The following is an 18,000-nucleotide window of genomic DNA, read 5'->3' as shown; positions in this document are numbered from 1 at the left end:
ATTAAATAACATACAGCAGCAAACGCTGCACATTATCTGAATAATTATTACACATTACATTTCATGTACTCACAGTTTAGCGTGACTTCCACACAGCGCGATGTCCGGTAAAGGTGCGCCGTCTCTTCGGTGCTCTTTCCCGGCTAGACTGACGGAGAATGTCCGGAGATACTCTTTACATCGGGGTAATCGCTCGGCCCGCACTACAGCGCCTCAGGTGGCCAAAGATATATTACATCCGTAGTGGTTTAGCACCACCATAGAGAATGAATGGGATTTGGTTTAGGCATTTCACTGTAAAGCCCATTGTGCCGCACGAGTAGTTTCCACTTCTTAATGAAGTGTCAAAAAAAGTTCAACAAGAAAGTTGTTGACTTATACAGCACAGACAAGAGTCTAAACGTGTCATACAAAGCTTGTTTTAAGCACAGAAATACAAAGGCCTGGCAGCTTTAAAGATACCAAATTGAAACATTTATTTTATCTTTATACATTTGTGTTTAAACAAACAGCATTATGCTTAAAAAATTACAATCAATGTTTTATACTGACTTGTCACACACATGTATCATAAAACAAAAACAGGAATGCACACGAGAGTATTAAAATTCAATATTTAAAGAACAACATCCCCTTGCGAACCCTCATGTTCAGAGAACAATTCAAAAGTGTGTCTTTCTATCTGCTTTTGAGCGGCGCCCAATCACATCAATGTGCCAAGATGAAGACTCCTGTAGTTGGCTTGAGCGCACACAAAAGGCCCAATACTTAAGATAAAAGATCCAAACCACCAAGTTGACCAACAAAGAGATATGCCTTTTTATATATATGTAATTACACACACACATATATAAAGTCTCTGTTGTGTAAAATATTTCAGTCCTGAGGGTTGAAAAGGCAACATAGTTCTCAGCTCAGCGCGGTCTTCTTGTCCTCCGTTCACTGCGCACTCCGTTTTTTTTAGAAACCTCACACGGAAGTTCCCGTTGTGAGAACAGCCATTAAACTGCCGTGCTTTTGGTCCCGATGTGTGGTCGTGCAAACTCCACAAAGTCGTCAATAAGGACAGGCCATGCGCCTGTTAAAAAAATGAATTAAAAAAAAAAAGTTACATTGACTCCCTGCACAAGGATTATGGATTGATACTGTAAAACCACAAAAGGCCTTTGTAAAGCAGGGTAGGGACATTTGCATCCAAACATTGATAAACGGGTCCACTCTTAGATGAACGTTGCTACAAACCTTCCTCATCATAATTCGACATGTCATCTGTGATCATAGTGCTGAAGTCAAGTAAGAGGTTCCAAGTGTCCTTAGGAATTGATCTTTTGTGGTGCTCCTACAAAAGACGAAGGGCCAAGTTGAAAAAACAGACAATGAGAAGTAATAACGTTTGCATTTTTAGAGTTATCTTGAGAGATCAACTTACAACTAAAAATTTGTTCCACAACTCCAGAAACTTGAATCGTCCAGCCAGTACTAAATTCCAATATGCAATTGCCATTTCTAAATCTTTAAGATAACCAGAAAAAAGTCAATATACATTCACTAAAAAGTGTTGATGATGATGATGATGATGGGTATTAAAAGATTCTTACCCAAACCTTTCTGGCCCGGATTCTTTGCAAAATTAAATGTAAACTGGTAAAAGTCCTTAAATTTCCCTTGGTCCTTTAACTCTTGATCCATCTTTGGCAGCTGAGCTTTTAGCTTCTCTATGCTGTCACACCTGGGAAAACATTGAAGGGGAATCTTGTCTTTTCCTGAATCATGATGAATGTTTTTACAGCAGAATCTGGGTTTGCTGTAAACCTAGAAATTATTAAGAATCATGTGTATGTATAATGGTAACTACCAGACTTGCAATGCATCAATTGCAATGAATTGAAAGTCTGGCATGAAAAGAGTTCTAAGTACCCTATTAAAAAAATAAAAGTACACAAAGGGTTGCTCCTTGGTTACGGCATTCCCTCAAGTGTTTTTTTTCTTTTTTCTCATCATCACTTTTTGCATTATATGTACTCATTCTTGAATTAATTAACACTAAGCTTTTATTTAGGATCAACATGTAGGCAGTGACTCCAGATTGCAAGAAAATAAGCTCTCTCCTCGATGTCCGACCTACCAGAACATCGATCGATTTTGTCTTTGACACAAAGCCTAGAACCTCTATATTGATAACAATGTTTTTGCATAGTACCTTGTGAGAATTCATTCTTACCCCTGTTCTGCCATGCCGTCCATGAACTCCAGTTTTGAAAATTCGCACTGTGTTGCTGCCCTGAACTTCCAGGCTATGAGGAGGACACTTATACTGGCCGGGTCCAGAGCCAGGTCGTCACAGAACTGCTGGATCCCATCGATACCAATCTTGTTATCATCGTGAGGATCTAAATATTAGAGAGGGAAGAGTGCTTGACTCATCATTTCTCCCCCCCAGTGATTCACAGCCAATATTTCCAGCACTGTGATTGTGAAGTATTCTTATACAGTAATGTCTGTAACGTCCTCTATCTAGAAATACCATACCTCTATATCTGTTGTACAGCTGATCAAGCTTCTTCTTGTCTAAGGCTCCTTTTAGATTTGAAACGTAGAGCTCTGGGTTCTGGAAAAACTTATCCGTGGCAACGTCTAGTTTCCAGTCATTCTGCGATAGACAGGTCAGTGCAGTCTTCTCATTGGATTGCGTGAAAATCATGAACTGACGAACTTTATCCTTCTGGGAGGACTTCAGCTTGTTCTGCACAAAGACATACCAAACACTTGTTGTTGCAACACACGAATGTACTGACGTTAGTGTAAAGAACAGCAATAGCAACATCTTAAACTATTGTTTGTCAGTTGTTATGGGTTTAATGACCAACTGCAGCACTCTTTCCTACAATCCGACATTTCCTATAAGAATGTTAGGCTACTTTTTAGCTAAATAAACACCCAATCAGTGATTAAAACGTTGTAAAAAAATAGCAATAATTAAATTAGCAATAGCACGTTCGCCTGACAGCAGAGACAGGCTTGAAACGTGTTGAATGGCTGGCTAGCATTACATGGCTAGCATCTTCTCATTTATGGCAACATAGAACAAACAACATAGTCATACAATCCTCTCAACAACAACAGACAGCCGGCGCTGATGCACTTTGTTTAAAGTTAGCTAATATAGTTTGTCAGTTGCCTTAAGGGCTCGCAAGCTTAGCTAACGTTAGCTAACTAGGCAGACTGGCTAGGCTCACCGTGAGCTAGTTAGCTAATGCTAATGTCGAGAGCAACGTTTGTTTTTATTATATAATGTGAATATGGGGTACTTAGCGCAGGTCCTCGGCTATATGAGTCACCCCAGTGATAGTTTATGTTTGTGAGCACTGTTTACATCCGCATCCGAGGATCAGAATAAAAACTATAATTCCTTACCATGTTTGTCTTTGCCCGACTCCCTTTCCGCCCATCCAGCTGGCTAATGCATGTCAAGTTTTACGAGGCACGGAAACAGTTCTTCCGGTCAAACCACCATATTAAAAAGAATAAAAGTACAAAACGGGTCGCTCCCTTGTTACGACATACCCTTAACTGTTTTCTTTCACTTTCTCGTCATTACTTAGTTAATTATTCGTACTTATTTTTAACTTAAATAACACTTATTCAGAGTTTCACAATTTTTCGACAACACGGCGCTTTTATTTAGGAGCAACATGTAGGAAGTGACACCAGAATACAAGAAAATAAGCTGTCTCCTCCATGTCCGACCTACCAGAACATCGATCTGGATGTTCGGAGCTGCTCTTAAAAGACTTCAGAACAGATGGAAATCGTACAGACACAGGTTTGTACCTTGGGTTGTACTGAACCTGTCCAAAAATGAGAAAACTTTACGGCAGGTGAGGGAGCGCTCGGAAGACAAACTTGTCCCCGATGAGGAGGTTTCACGGAGCCTCCTGCAGCTCTTCGGAGTCCTGCTCAGGAGCCGCGGGGCTGCCCACGGAGAGCTCCGAGCGTATCAAACTCGCTTTGTCGGGCAAGTAACGAGTGAAGAAGACCCGCGTGGAGGAGTTTCGATGTGTGGAGATGATGATGATGCCATGTTACAGTCACTGGGATTCTGCCTTGACCGGAAGCCCAGCTCTTTACCCTTTGCAGGAACTGGAGTGTTTGTGACCAAAGGACGTGTCCCCAAAGGAGCTACAGTGGCCATGTACCCTGGCACAGTCTATCAATTCTATGAGCCAATTATCCTGCAGTCCATCAGAAACCCCTTTGTATTCAGGTGTATTGATGGTGTCTTGATTGATGGAAATGACAGAGGCCTCTCCAAAATGGTGTTCAAGTCATGCAGTGGCAGGGACAGAATAGGGCCTTTCGTGATGAGTGACTCCAGCTGGCTGACCTCCAGTCCGCAAAACCCACTTGCTGTTGGTCAGTACGTGAACAACTGCTCCTACGAGGCCCCCGCTAACGTGTGCTACCAGGAATACGACGTGCCGGACAATTTCCCCATCCATCTCCGCCAGTATCTTCCTAATGTCAACTACAGCCATGACGCACAGCGGCCTGTGCGCTGTGTGGTTCTTGTATCACTCAGAGACATTGAGGCAGGCGAGGAGCTGTTGTCCAACTACTACACCATCGTGCATTAGAGTCAAAGTACACACAACTGTCCCGCTTTGGGGTCAGTACTTAACAAAATGTATTTATTTTTATTTTTATTCAGTCTAAATGATTATTTTCTGGCTTCCTAAAATAATAAATACAACTTTAAAAACCTCACTGTTTGGACACTACCAATCATCTATAATAATAAAAGAAAAAAAATTCTGGTAGGCCTATGGAATACTGTAATATGCAAGTGACAAAACGTCTCTTATTTGGCAGGATTGAAAGGTATTTGATGGTAAATACAACATAGAAGAGTACATAGAAAGATCCATAGAAAGATACCAGATGAATACGGGAATAGACCATAGGTCCTGCATGTTCCATACCGGCACAAGGTTGACAGTGGTGTGTCATCACTTTTTGACTGGGGTGACCCAAGTTGGCAACTGACTCCTGAAGGGTAGACGTAGCTCTGATCTCACTTGTTTTCTGCAACGATATTTTTTGAATATATCTAAGGACAAATCCACAACTCTTTATCCACAAGACAAGATAACCTGACATAAAGGAAATATATCATTGAATTGTTTATGTACTTTAAAACAACTTGGTGTTTCCTGTCTTACAGTTTCTACCCTCCTGTGTTTAAATAAAGGTCCTGTCTCTGATGGGGCAGATAGCAAATAATCAGGAGGCCCAATCAGATTTCTGCTCAGCCACTCTTCAACCATGCCTTTGAGTACTTCCATATTTCACTTCTGGCTTCTTTTTTTCCAACAAGCCGAGGACGATCAGCAAGAGCTTGTGCACTTGAGGCAATGGCCCAAAAGAGAGAGAGCAGAAAAGAGAGCTGATCATGTGCTATTTCAAGGAAGTATGGGTACTAAACCTATATCATATTATATTGCTTTTAATAACTATATTGCTTTTAGTAACGGTAAACTGTGCAACACTGAGGTGGAGACTTTTGGATTGTTCTGTCAATTAATAAAACCATTTAAAGGGATTAGATTGCTCTAGCTATCATGTGTAATTCAGAGGAAGATATTTAAACAAACAAAATGATGGGGTGAGAAGGGTGAGGGTAACGGGGCAACAAAGAAACTTGTCATTTGAATTTGTCTCTACGGAAATTACAAGATTGAATAATACCGTATGTAAGTTATAGTTCATTTAAGATTAGTGTAACATTGAGAGAGAAAAACAAAGCAGGGAGAAGAATATTTGATACATGTCAATTTGGTGTCAATAAGTCCAGCAGTAGAAGTCTTTTCTACACATGCCATTCACAAATGATCTCTTGTTCTAAAGGACAAAATGCATTAATAAGCAGTCAGTTGTCATAATTAGCTGTTGTGTATATGAGTTACCCAACTACAATTTAATATTCCACAAATTATTATAGAATATGTGTTTGAATGAAGGAGGCAAAACACCACATTCCTTTCTCTAAACTTAAATTTTCTCTTTAAATTAATAAGATGTGTTTTTCTAACTTCTCTTTTTCATTCCTACTGTAATTGTATTTCATTATCACCCCTTAAATTAGCCTCACACGAGCCCTTTCTATAAAGACGTTGGGCAAATTGAATTCCCTAGATTTGTCCTGTCTGAAACGCCGTAGCAGCCTAAGCACTACCTATTACTGCATTATCCTTCCGCCAAAAAACATAGTCTTGATCTATTTTAATGTATATATTGGTTATTACAATATGCATTCGTAAATATCAGATAGTGAATACAATTTAATGTGATCCAAACACAAACCTAATCAACTGAGACTACATTGTCCCACAAAAATGAGCATTTTTAGTTCAACAGTGAAAATAGGTCCGGCTGCATAAAACCAGTTGGCATCGCCACATCTTTCTTTCCAGTCGCATGTTGAAGTTGGGAACGGATCATGTCAAGCGATTCCGCTGAGTACAACAGGTAACTATGTTACATGCTCTACAACAATAGTTAAAGTTATATGTACACGGGCATTTAACCTGGCCACGTATGTGTGCACGATGCCATATCATGTATAGCTAACGTTAACCTAGCTGGTTAACATTAGTTTTGCCCCAACCGCGGTGAAGGCCTTTGGGTTGCTAGCGGTTAGCCCTCTGTCGTTAGCTGCCTAGCCACACATTTCCAAATTAGGCCATTAGCCGTTTACATTGGGTTACGTTATTTTCATTCTATATACTTTATGGACCCCGTGTTGTATTTTATTTAAATCGATTTTGTGTCGAAGCCGGTGGTTTAGTCATCCTACACGTTGGGCCTGGCCTTCCACTCGGCCTGGTTGGGCTGCAGAAACCACGGTTGGAACCACAGTCCCAATTTTCCGACTCATGTCTTTAGTTTACCTAATTCATCACCAGCGCACGTATGACCGGTCCTCGGGTTTTTTTTCCACTTGCGTGAGCAGTCATTCCTGACGTTACATGTTATGTTGGTAATTGCGCCCAACTCGTGTAAATTGACACGTGTGCCCGTTAAAAAAACGCGTACCCTGATGAGGCTACGCTATGGAGATGGAGTGCGCTATGCAGATCGTTGGTTTTCAGGTGCTAACGTTACGTTCTTTCGCATTAAAGTTGTATGTTCCATCAAGCCAATAAATATGTTTATTTTTTTTGGTCCTGTAGATAAAGCGCATCAATGGTCCCTTACCGGGAACCTTAACATACGACAAAAAGAACTTAACCGACACTTTTCCTCATGAGACACTGGGTGGCAATGTACCTAAAGTAGATGGCTGGTGTAGAAATGGCATCAACAACACTGATTTAATCCGGTGAAAACCCTGAAAGTTTTAAAAACTCGGGAAATTCAGAGTGGAAAGTGAGTAGAGAAACACAATGGCTTTCTGCTGTAGATATCTTTTCTTATTTACGATCTATTGAGTCACATCTTTCATTTAATCTACCCCAAAATCTCTATTAAAAGTGAATTATCACTTTTTTCCACAGCTCAAAAGACCATGGCGGGCCTGATGGAATGGAGCCTGATGGTGTCATTGAGGTAACCCTAACCCACATGTAAAGTTAGTTTGTCACAGCTAGAAACATTTGGCAGGGGCTCGGTGTGCTAATAGTTTTATTTTTCTTCAGAGCAACTGGAACGAGATTACGGACAACTTTGATGATATGAACCTTAAGGAGACTCTCCTCAGGGGAATATATGCATATGGTTTTGAAAAACCTTCTGCCATTCAGCAAAGGGCAATCATACCTTGCATCAAAGGTACATACATTTATTTAACTGATGTCAATTGTTCATGTATGAGTGAAATGATGTCTACCATCTTTCGGGACTTACCAAATCATGGTGATAACTTTTTTCTTACTGATCACTCCATACTAGTAAGTTTACTGCAGGGAGGCATCAAGCCTGACTTGTGTTCAAAAACACAAACGTAAAACGGTTGGATGACTGCTTTTCTCTAACTTACATTTTTCCCCTTGCCATCAGGCTATGATGTCATTGCCCAGGCCCAGTCGGGTACTGGCAAGACGGCCACGTTTGCCATCTCTATCTTGCAGCAACTGGACATAGACCTGAAGGAGTCTCAGGCTCTTGTGCTGGCTCCCACCAGAGAGCTGGCACAGCAGGTATGCTGATTCTGAGGTCTCACTGACCTCAACCGTATCTCAGACCTAGACAGCATATTGAGGACACTGATTCAATTTCTAAGGTACCCTTTTTTCAAAACTTCTCGAAATTACAAAATTGTGAAACCCAGTACCCTCTTAAGATTGGTGTAGTCTCTGTCCATGGCTGCATTGGTCTAAGATCTGGCTTGTGAGTTTGATTGTGGTGGAAATGTTGTGGAACACTGAGTGATATGATGGCATACCATCTTTCGGGACTGACTCTTGTGATGATTTTCTTGTATCTTACTGATCACTTTGAACAGTTGTTCCACACTATGTGTGGCAATGTCATACCATCTGTATCACACAGTATCCTGAGGTTGTTTTGGCCCCTGTTCCCACTCATTAGATCCAGAAGGTTATTCTGGCTCTGGGGGACTACATGGGTGCAGCCTGTCATGCATGCATTGGAGGGACAGATCTCCGGAGTGAAATACAGAAGCTCCAGGCTGAGGCTCCTCATATTGTGGTCGGCACGCCAGGGCGTGTGTTTGACATGCTGAACCGGGGACATTTGTGTAAGTATGCCTGGTCCTGTTAAACAAAATCACACAAGCGGTTGAATTCCACAAATATGAGCTTGACTTAATGCCATGTTTCTGCACAGCTGCGAAATGTATCAAGATGTTTGTTCTGGATGAAGCTGATGAGATGTTGAGTCGAGGTTTCAAAGATCAGATCTATGAGATCTTCCAGAAGCAGAGCACAAACATTCAAGTAAGAATCTTTTGGATGAAAGTACAAAACAATTGTTTTCTGTGGAACCCTTCTGCATAAAAAGAAGTCTGCTATAATTGTGTGATTCATCATCTGTTTCATGCAATAATGCTAGCAGACTATGGCGCAGAAGGAGATTATGACTCGCTGCACTGAAAATGAGACTTTGTCGAACCGCTTTCTTAATGTTCATTGGCTTGTCTCAAGGTGCAGCGCAACAATTTCTACTGAATTTGCACCATGTATCGACTGTATTTTTTTTTTAGTGTTACATTAACTTGTTGTGCATTTTCACAGGTGGTCCTGCTCTCTGCCACCATGCCAGCTGAGGTGTTGGAGGTGACTAAGAAGTTCATGCGAGAACCCATTCGCATCTTGGTGAAGAAAGAAGAGCTTACCCTCGAGGGTATCAAGCAATTCTATATAAATGTGGAGCGAGAGGTGAGTCAACACTGCTGTAAGGGACAGTTCAGTAAGCTGCCTCTGAGAGGAATATTTAGGTCCCTTCTCTCTAAAGCACCCTGCTCAAACTGCAGGAGCCAAGCCTTTCAGGTTTAGCTCATGTGGCCGTGTAAGCATGGGTACACCAGGGAAGGAAATGAAAGGCACAGTATTGAAAATGAGGCTCTGGGGGACCTCTTTCTTAATGTCCAGTGTCCTTTGTCTCAAAATCCTGTGTTACACATAGCTGCCTATTTTAGTGTTGCATTATTTATGTTTAATAGCCTCCACTGGGACTTGCCAACTAAACTGTTGAATGTGCTTTTTTCCTCTCCAGGAGTGGAAGCTGGACACCCTGTGTGATCTGTATGAAACTCTGACAATCACCCAGGCGGTGATCTTCCTCAACACCAGGAGAAAAGTTGACTGGTTGACAGAGAAGATGCATGCTAGAGACTTCACTGTTTCTGCTCTGGTAAGATTGGTTCTTTGCCTTGTCGGTACAATTATTCCTGCACAATGTCCTAACTAAAGTAATTCACGATTTACAGCATGGTGATATGGACCAAAAGGAGCGTGATGTGATTATGAGGGAGTTCAGGTCTGGCTCCAGCAGAGTTTTGATCACTACTGATCTTCTGGTTAGTATGTCTGTGTGTGTTTGATGTTTGGGGGAGAAATGGAAACCCACTGTTTCAATCTAGCAACAGTCCTAAAGTGACCAAGCTGTCCAAACTCTGGGAAGATTAGGGCTCATTCTCCACAATAGTTTTCTCTACTGTAGAAATCTGTTACTTATGTGTGAGCGACAATTTGGGAATATGCAACTAGACCTTTTAATTTGAAAAAGATTACCAGGGACCAAGTTTATTTGCAACCACCTGACTTTTTTTTTACAAAATATATTTAACTAGTTTTCCCGTTCAGGCTCGTGGGATTGATGTCCAGCAGGTGTCCTTGGTCATTAACTATGACCTCCCTACAAACCGAGAGAACTACATTCATAGGTAGGTGCTGGTACATAAAGCTGCAGTTTTCGCATCCAGTCTCCTGTGAGCTAATGGCTGTTTTCTCTGTGCAGAATTGGCCGTGGTGGCCGTTTTGGCAGAAAAGGAGTTGCCATCAACTTCGTCACAGAGGAAGACAAGAGGATTCTTCGGGATATCGAGACTTTTTACAATACTACCGTGGAGGAGATGCCCATGAATGTGGCCGACCTGATTTGAGCCTTGAGGGTTTTTTTTAAAAGCAGTGATAGCGATCGTCCACTTGCATTGTGCTTATCATATTTGAGGGGGAAAAAACTTCTCAATGCTAAACCTTGGATCAGAGTTTTGGTGTGTGTTAAAAGGGAGGTGACTGCTACGGTGGTCCCTCTGACAGTTGTAGATTTAAACCGTGACCGGTAGCTGGTTAGAGCTACGACGTCATGGGGTCTGAAAATGTTATCAGGTATTTCTTTCCATGTTCAATTAAGATGTGCATGTTTGATGTTCTCCACCGTTTAGTAACTTACTTGTGGACTAAAAGGTATAAGTGCTGTATACAGTCTGCAAATTATGCTATGCTAACATATGTGTGGTTAAGTGTATATTGGGACTGTTTAATAGATGCACTAGTTATGTTGCTGTATTTTTTCATTTTGTGCACTCGATTCTAATGTTTTAATCCTACTTGTCGGAGTTCACAGCCTGTTGGCTGCATTTTAGTGATGTGATTTTACCTGCATGACTTGCTTTGCTAGCACCCAACCGATGCTACTTTTTCCTAATTTACATGTCTCAATAAACTGAAATTTCAGTGAACACTTTGTCAGTCACTAAATATATGCAATTTCAAGTTGCCATAATGGTGGAAAATGCCCCACTAGATATTAATCTGACTAATTTATAATAAGGCCTGATTGGATAAAGTTGTTTAAGCAGTACCTGCTGGCCAACAGTCTTAACTACACCTGAACATTGGCGGGAAAGTCGGCAGTAAAGGTAACATTTTCAAAGTCAATGTGTACATTGAAAATCAGTGACAATCTCAAATGTAATGTTTAACAAATATGAAGTGTTTCAGGGGAAATGAACTAAACTGCAATGGAATGGTACTCAAACCATTCGGTCTGGTCTGGAGGCTCTTAACGTCCAACCAAAGATTTTCAAAGATGTCTCCAGTGGAATCGACATTACTTTGTTTTAACTCCAGTAAGGTGCTGACTCGTGACCAACCCAACTTCAGGAAGTCTCTTCAGATTAAACCGCTTTATGAAGCAGCTGGATGTTCTTAAGGATGTTTAGTCATGTGAGTTGAACTTTGCTCAGGTAGTTTTAAAATGACTTTACTAGATGTTAATATTTCGACGTTCACTTGATAAAGACTATCTTTATTTAAACCTTTAACCGGCAAAGTCCTATTAAGATTAAAAATCTCGTTTTAAACGAAGACCTGGGCAAGAGGGGCAACAGCATAGAAATCTGAAATGTTTTGCACCTCTTTCTTTACATTACTGTGTTTTTTTGCACAGAAAAACTTTTCTTGTCCTACACTGGCTTCTTCAGGATTAGTTTTCAACATATTACACTGACTTCAAATGATTTTTTTGTAAATATAAAAAGTATATTTTTAATTCTTTCATGACATTTCTAAACATTGTATTTTTTTTATTCTGTAATCTTGAGTTAATAACCTTTCTATTTTTTTTCTTCAAGTATTGACTGATAATTCAAAACGACAGACATTTGGACACAAATTGCAAAGTTTCAGCTGAGGAACAAACAAGCCACATATTTGTCATGTGGGTTTTAATGGATCTGTTACAAAAAAGAGTGGCGCAATTAACTGTTCCAGTGTTTCCTAATAGATGTTTGGTCAATGATATTACTAAGACTCAGTCTTAGAGGGCAAAGGCCCCTCCATGAGCGACAGAAATATAAAGTATAATGTATATTTTTGTTTGTATTAAAAATACATTTTAGAAATAGTCAATTGCAGTGTCCTCCCAAGAAGACTCAAACTCTGTACCATGATATTTATATAATAGTTACAAAATGATTGTCATATCACATTCTGAATATTGTTTCATCGATATACTGAATTGTTTGAATGAGATGTCCTTATTATGTTAAACTGCAAATTAATGTGTGTTTGATACCATTTTTTTTTGCATTGAATCATCCTTTACTGAAACTGATTGGCTCGCCCTACCAGAAAAAAGAATCCACCAGCTGCTAAGACTAATAAAAACACTTTCTCTGACTTTAAAGATGTTATTTCATTAAAAAAAGCCTTTTCACAAATCTAATAACAAAAAAAAAGATATGACAAGAAAATGTTCAATTCAGAGGCGTTGTTGCTCATAAATACATCTTTATATATTTTTCCGCACACTCGCTGTTTGTAAAGTTTTCTCATTGACACATCAGTTCTGCTTCATTGTGAGGAATGTTGCACATTGTGACATGGAGACATTTTTAGATTTGAATCATCACTGAACAATTGCATATCGTCATGCTTCTTCCGGTGTGTTACTAACACATTTTCTTTCTTTTGAAGTAATGGAATTGATATATTGTCTGGGAGAGAGGTTTTAATCTTGAGTACTATGACATTTTGAAACCAATTTGTGTGTCGCAGCAGTAGAAATAAAATCAGTAAGTTCTCTTATAATCAACTGGCTGAAATGGAAGATATACGCTGGTTCACACATTAGAATCTAAGTTGTGAGTTTGGACCACGTGCAAACTGTGTCTTAAACTTAAAGACGCATTCTGCCGTCAATGCAAAGCCAACCATGTGACATTATTAAACCAAGAAGACATCGGTGTCCGACTGAAAGGACTGAGGTAATATCTGCAGCGACAATCCTCCATTCATTTTGACCTCTGACAAACTCCCTCTCCCGCTTACCAAACAATCAAACACACACACACACACCTGACATAATCCTACAAAAAGGCTGCTTTGCAAGGGTAGGTGTTAAAATTGTACGGTTTACAAAGGAGGGACATTTTCACGGCAGTACAGTACAGCCTGCCCATGAGCCCGGAAGCCTTCTGCTTCACCTGCGGGTTGGTCGCTGCCTCCCAGAGGTCATGGATGTCCTCCACGTGGCCATGTGAGGTCATCATCTGATCATAGATACACGTGTGGTAGGGCGCTTTGCCCTCGCCTGAGAAGTACACGTGCTCCTGCGGAGACACCCCGACTGCGTTGGCGCAGATGCCCATGAAGACGTCGTCTATGTACAGGGAGGCGTTCAGGGTCAGCGTGGCTTGGTAGATTTTGTCCGCCACGTCCCTGGACACCACGTACCCGGCACCGGCTGTGTAGTCGGGGTAAGACAACCACTGGTACATCTCGAAGGGCACGTAGTACTTGCTGTCCCTGCTGCGGATCGGCGGTGCCCCCCTGTGCACTCGACCGACCCACAAGTCCGTGACGCCTCTGCGGCTCGCGCCCCGCAGGTAGCCCACCAGGTTGGGCATGTGGACGAAGACGTCGTCGTCGGCCGTCATGAGGAAGCGGGCGTGTGCGCAGCGGGTGTGCATCCAGTGGAACTGCAGGATCAGCTTCAGGGTCAGGTTGTGGAAAGAGTCTAAAAAGTCCCGCTGGATCAAATCCCCGTGTAGACGGTCCTCGCGGACGAGCCCGGTGCCGCGGGCGGGTTGCCCCGCCTCCTCCTCGGCCTCCTTCGGCCTCCCCAAGGCGAACACCACCTTGACCGTGGCTCCCAGGGCGCTCCGGATGTAGGTCTCGTTGCCCCAAGTGGACCTGATGGCGTTTCTCCTGTCGATGTTCTCCGGGGATGTTTTGACGAAGAGGAGGAGGAGGACGTCTTCGCCGGCGCACTTACCCGAGTGGTCCAGCAGGTAGCGGAAGTCGCTGAAGCTCCTGGCCTGCTCCCGCGGGATGGTGAGGCTCTTGTTGATGTAGTCTAAGCGGTTGACCAGGTAGCGGTAGGAGTAGGACTTGACGTGGCCGAAGACATTGGCGTCCAGCTGCTCCCAGCACACCATCAGCACCGACAGCACCAGGCAGGTGGTCATCAGCTGCACCAACTGGCATTTCCGGATGCGCCGGAAATTCACAAACATCCTGGAATCTCGTCACCCCGTGCCACCGGTCCCCGCCTGGTTCGGGATGGCGGTAAAACGGGCGGTTGTGCGCGTGTGCTTGAGCGAGGTGGCGGAGAGGTGGAGGTCAAGCGCGATGTTCCAGGGCCTCGGACCAGAACTTGGTGGATCTTCCATCCTACGCTGTCCACATTCAGCAGGCGGCTCGGGGGGGGGGGGGGGGGGAGGTGGGAGTCACTCGGTCCGCTGGGAGACGTCCATCATCTCATCAGAAACCAGATGCGCGGTCGGCCAACAGCTGGAGGGTCAGGGAGCGCTCCTCCTGAGTGATGGGAAGAGGGAGTACACACGTCACGCTGGGGAGGAGTTTGTTTGGCACTGTTGAAACCCACAGTTGTGTCTCTGTCTCTTTGAAAAGAGGAAGTGTGAAATGTTAATAAACCAGAAACTACGCTTGCAAATATCTCTCTAAGGGTTTTTTTGCAATCATCTTGCTGTGTAATGTTTCAGCAAGACCTTCCTAGTTATAAATATAGGTATTAGGGACTCAAACAAACATGTCCCGTCATTAAGTAACTGTACATTTAGGATGTCATTATGGAGATAGAGATACACATTTATTTCCTTTAGTTCATATAGTCATTGACACTGTTTTAGCAGCAGCACAGTGGAAAATATGCTAAACTGAACTTTGCTAAACCTGTTTGTCTGTTTGTATTCTTTTTGCAGCTGAAAAGTCTAAAGTTGTGGGCGGGGCGAAAGCGTCGGATCGCGAATGAATAAAAAAAGCAAACACAGCAAATGTGCCGATGCAAGCCGGTCCATAATGGAGGGTTTAAGGTGGAGACCCAGTGAAATCGCTGAGAGTCATGGAAAGCATCGGACACAATGGAATAACTCGGCGGCACAATGCGGGACAAGAATAGTCTGCTTCCGGCTGGGCCTGGGCTAAAAGCGAGGGGGGGGGGGATCATGATGGTCCTGGGGCCTGGGACTCCCACCGCACCCCGGGAGCTTTTTAAACATCACTGGATGGCCTTTGCCTAATGGGTTCACTGGCTCAGCGCTAATAATGACAAACTATGCCACACCTCTGTTAAATATAATTATTTACTACTTTACCAGGGTGGGCCGGTAAGCCTCAATGCGTCTCAAAGCATATTCCAGTTTATAACTGGACTGTGACATGTACATATGGGAGTATGACAGAGGAGTGGGAAAGACAACTGGGGAGACAGCTGGTCATGTGACAACCAACCCATAATGTCATGTTGGTGACACATTACACCACCTGCCACATGAACAAAGTTTCTACGCACAATATAACACTATATAGCATATATACATATACATACACATATATGTGCATGTGTGTGTGTTTTATATTTTATGTTATGTTTTAATTTCTACTTTGTAGGATAAGAAAATTCAAAGACAAAATAGGTAGCAAACTGAGCTGTCTGTATAAGCCGACCGTCGAAATATACTCTCTTCGATGAGAGTAGTTTTGTTTTGGGGTCTCTTGTCGTACGATGGTTACAAGTCGTTTATTAGACCTCATTTTGTTTAGATTATTGACCTCAAGCGCTGCCACTATTCTGCCCCGTTCAAAGCATCTAACGCTGTACAACACACTGTAGGACACACTGTACGACACACTGTAAGACACACTGTACGACACACTGTAAGACACACTGTAAGACACACTGTACGACACACTGTAAGATACACTGTAAGACACACTATACGACACACTGTAAGACACACTGTACGACACACTGTAAGACACACTGTAAGACACACTGTAAGACACACTGTACGACACACTGTAAGATACACTGTACGACACACTGTAGGACACACTGTAAGACACACTGTAAGACACACTGTAGGACACACTGTAAGACACACTGTAAGACACACTGTACGACACACTGTAGGACACACTGTAAGACACACTGTACGACACACTGTACGACACACTGTACGACACACTGTAAGACACACTGTACGACACACTGTACGACACACTGTACGACACACTGTACGACACACTGACACTAATGAACTGGTCGATGATAATAATAATAATGAACTTGTGCTCCACATGTGGAAATAGATGTAAAACACACACAGGCGAAGGGGGGGGGGTCACTCAAACCGATCTGTCCAACACTCACCGGTCAGAAAGTAGACGTGTGTGTGTGTGTGAGTCTCCTTCTCCTCGGCTCACTTGTCCTCCCGTTGGCAGGAGGTGACGTGGTTCTCAGGATCAGCCATCGGCCCCCCGCTTGTCTCCGGTCCGTCCTCTGCTCTGCGCGTGTGGGGACTGTAATTAGTCAACGTGCCTGGTTGCCTCGGCACTTCTGTCCCCTCCCGTTCCTCTTTCAGCGCGGGGAGGGGGCTCCGGCCACCCGTGATGCTGTTAGAGAGAGGAGGGGAAGTGGTGGGGGGGGGGGGGGGGGGTGAGGGAAAGTGAGAGGAAAGCCGACCATCTATGCAGCATCTTCACACCCCAAAGGCAAGAGATGAACATCTGACTCGAGTTGTGAGCACGCACCTCTTGTGCCTCCATCAGACGGATGGAGGAAGAACTGCAGGAGCTTCTTATTCTGGTCGGTGTAGAGGTTTTTAATGTGCGTATTGCTTTACCACTTTGAATCTCGTGGTTTGTGATGGAACATGCAGAGACGCAAAGGGAGTTTTGTAGAAATAATAGAGAAGAGAGAGAAGGAACCAGAAAATGATTTTTGGTCAATCTTTTATCTCCACAACTAATAGATGGACTGCCATGACAATTTATAATAATATTTAACATTCAGCGTCACTGTGAGCGTTGTTTCGGGAAGTTTTAATTACAATTGAATCGATTGTCAATGAAGTCTGATATGGGCCTTCATTGTGTCCGGAAGGAAGAGCCTTGTGACTTTTGTCATCCTTTTTTTTTTTTTTCACATACACAAACTGGCTCAAAATGTGGTGAACACCTCCAGGGATCCCAGATTATGCATCCTGATGTTCATTCACATCTGCTGACTCTTCCATTCATCACTGCCCTCTTACTCAGACAAACTAGTAGCCTCAAAACAGTCAAGACGGCGACGGCCCATTTCACTTGAGAGCTTGACTTGTGCGGTGGATGAGTATCTATAAATATACTGCCCTGATTAGAGGAAATGCTCGTCAGGAGGTCACAGTACAGGGGACCATAGTACAAGACTGTCAGGTCCTGCTGAGCACGTGACAATTGCATCATGGGACTTTTCAAGGAAAGTTTAAAAATAAAATTGTTAAGCAGGTACAGAAATGCACTTGTGCTTCCAGTGCTTGTTTTTCAGTTCAGAATGGCTCTATTACGCACAGGGCGGCATGTATGAATCCACCTCTTAGAAGCTGCTCCCTGACTCCACTGCTCAGTAAGACAAGGGAGCTTTTGTTCAAAATCACTTCTTAAATCCAGCTGAGTCAAATCAACTGGGTATTTTCCAAAGTCAAAAGCTGTGAGTCAAAAGCTGTGAGTCAAAAGACAAAAAAGTCCTGTC

At 42.8% G+C, this 18,000-nt stretch overlaps 4 protein-coding genes and 4 non-coding genes across 9 annotated transcripts; 6 read left to right on the top strand and 2 right to left on the bottom strand.

Moving 5' to 3' along the window:
• Positions 1-436: 436 nt before the first annotated feature.
• dcun1d1 (DCN1, defective in cullin neddylation 1, domain containing 1 (S. cerevisiae)) lies at positions 437-3,525 on the bottom strand. 2 transcript variants are annotated; one of them, XM_037458821.2, is made up of 7 exons: positions 3,415-3,481; positions 2,530-2,765; positions 2,222-2,390; positions 1,599-1,729; positions 1,430-1,512; positions 1,243-1,339; positions 437-1,078 (listed from the first exon to the last, which is right to left on the bottom strand). In XM_037458821.2, the coding sequence occupies exons 1-7, from the start codon at positions 3,447-3,449 to the stop codon at positions 1,002-1,004; spliced, it is 828 nt and encodes a 275-aa protein (XP_037314718.2). In that variant the 5' UTR covers positions 3,450-3,481; the 3' UTR covers positions 437-1,001. The 2 variants fall into 2 exon arrangements, with proteins under 2 accessions (XP_037314718.2, XP_037314719.1); XM_037458822.2 differs by having other exon boundaries at positions 438-1,078; positions 2,530-2,743; positions 3,415-3,525.
• Positions 3,526-3,635: 110 nt separating this feature from the next.
• Positions 3,636-5,350, top strand: setd9 (SET domain containing 9). Its single transcript, XM_037458820.2, has one exon. The coding sequence runs from the start codon at positions 3,768-3,770 to the stop codon at positions 4,632-4,634; it is 867 nt and encodes a 288-aa protein (XP_037314717.2). The 5' UTR covers positions 3,636-3,767; the 3' UTR covers positions 4,635-5,350.
• A 1,023-nt stretch (positions 5,351-6,373) lies between these two features.
• Positions 6,374-11,200, top strand: eif4a2 (eukaryotic translation initiation factor 4A2). Its single transcript, XM_037457794.2, has 11 exons — positions 6,374-6,525; positions 7,554-7,605; positions 7,695-7,827; positions 8,056-8,195; positions 8,587-8,755; positions 8,845-8,954; positions 9,252-9,395; positions 9,733-9,870; positions 9,947-10,036; positions 10,323-10,402; positions 10,477-11,200. Exons 1-11 carry the CDS (start codon positions 6,497-6,499, stop codon positions 10,619-10,621), a joined length of 1,230 nt encoding a protein of 409 aa, XP_037313691.1. The 5' UTR covers positions 6,374-6,496; the 3' UTR covers positions 10,622-11,200.
• On the top strand, positions 7,868-7,939 carry LOC119209952 (small nucleolar RNA SNORD2). Its single transcript, XR_005119604.1, has one exon. It is a non-coding gene; the product is annotated as a small nucleolar RNA SNORD2 (small nucleolar RNA).
• LOC119209951 (small nucleolar RNA SNORD2) lies at positions 8,422-8,493 on the top strand. Its single transcript, XR_005119603.1, has one exon. It is a non-coding gene; the product is annotated as a small nucleolar RNA SNORD2 (small nucleolar RNA).
• On the top strand, positions 9,001-9,177 carry LOC119209950 (small nucleolar RNA SNORA81). Its single transcript, XR_005119602.2, has one exon. It is a non-coding gene; the product is annotated as a small nucleolar RNA SNORA81 (small nucleolar RNA).
• On the top strand, positions 9,457-9,640 carry LOC119209949 (small nucleolar RNA SNORA81). Its single transcript, XR_005119601.1, has one exon. It is a non-coding gene; the product is annotated as a small nucleolar RNA SNORA81 (small nucleolar RNA).
• A 1,114-nt stretch (positions 11,201-12,314) lies between the features above and the next one.
• b3gnt5b (UDP-GlcNAc:betaGal beta-1,3-N-acetylglucosaminyltransferase 5b) lies at positions 12,315-14,671 on the bottom strand. The gene has a single exon (XM_062557686.1). The coding sequence runs from the start codon at positions 14,477-14,479 to the stop codon at positions 13,331-13,333; it is 1,149 nt and encodes a 382-aa protein (XP_062413670.1). The 5' UTR covers positions 14,480-14,671; the 3' UTR covers positions 12,315-13,330.
• Between the last annotated feature and the right edge of the window lie 3,329 nt (positions 14,672-18,000).

This window comes from Pungitius pungitius, chromosome 15, assembly GCF_949316345.1.
Source record: "Pungitius pungitius chromosome 15, fPunPun2.1, whole genome shotgun sequence".
NCBI lineage: Eukaryota > Metazoa > Chordata > Actinopteri > Perciformes > Gasterosteidae > Pungitius > Pungitius pungitius.
The sequence above is the reverse complement of the archived record's forward strand: the minus strand, read 5'-3'. Positions and strand labels throughout refer to the sequence as shown.

Coding starts and splice junctions, on each gene's coding strand:
- dcun1d1 (XM_037458821.2), bottom strand. CDS start 3,449: ATGGGCGGAAAGGGAGTCGGGCAAAGACAAACATG. Junction 1,513..1,598: donor TCCGGGCCAGAAAGGTTTGG/GTAAGAATCTTT, acceptor GTTATCTTAAAG/ATTTAGAAATGGCAATTGCA. Junction 1,079..1,242: donor GTCGAATTATGATGAGGAAG/GTTTGTAGCAAC, acceptor TTTTTTTAACAG/GCGCATGGCCTGTCCTTATT.
- setd9 (XM_037458820.2), top strand. CDS start 3,768: ATGTTCGGAGCTGCTCTTAAAAGACTTCAGAACAGATGGAAATCGTAC.
- eif4a2 (XM_037457794.2), top strand. CDS start 6,497: ATGTCAAGCGATTCCGCTGAGTACAACAG. Junction 8,196..8,586: donor CCAGAGAGCTGGCACAGCAG/GTATGCTGATTC, acceptor CCCACTCATTAG/ATCCAGAAGGTTATTCTGGC. Junction 9,871..9,946: donor ACTTCACTGTTTCTGCTCTG/GTAAGATTGGTT, acceptor CACGATTTACAG/CATGGTGATATGGACCAAAA.
- b3gnt5b (XM_062557686.1), bottom strand. CDS start 14,479: ATGTTTGTGAATTTCCGGCGCATCCGGAAATGCCAGTTGGTGCAGCTG.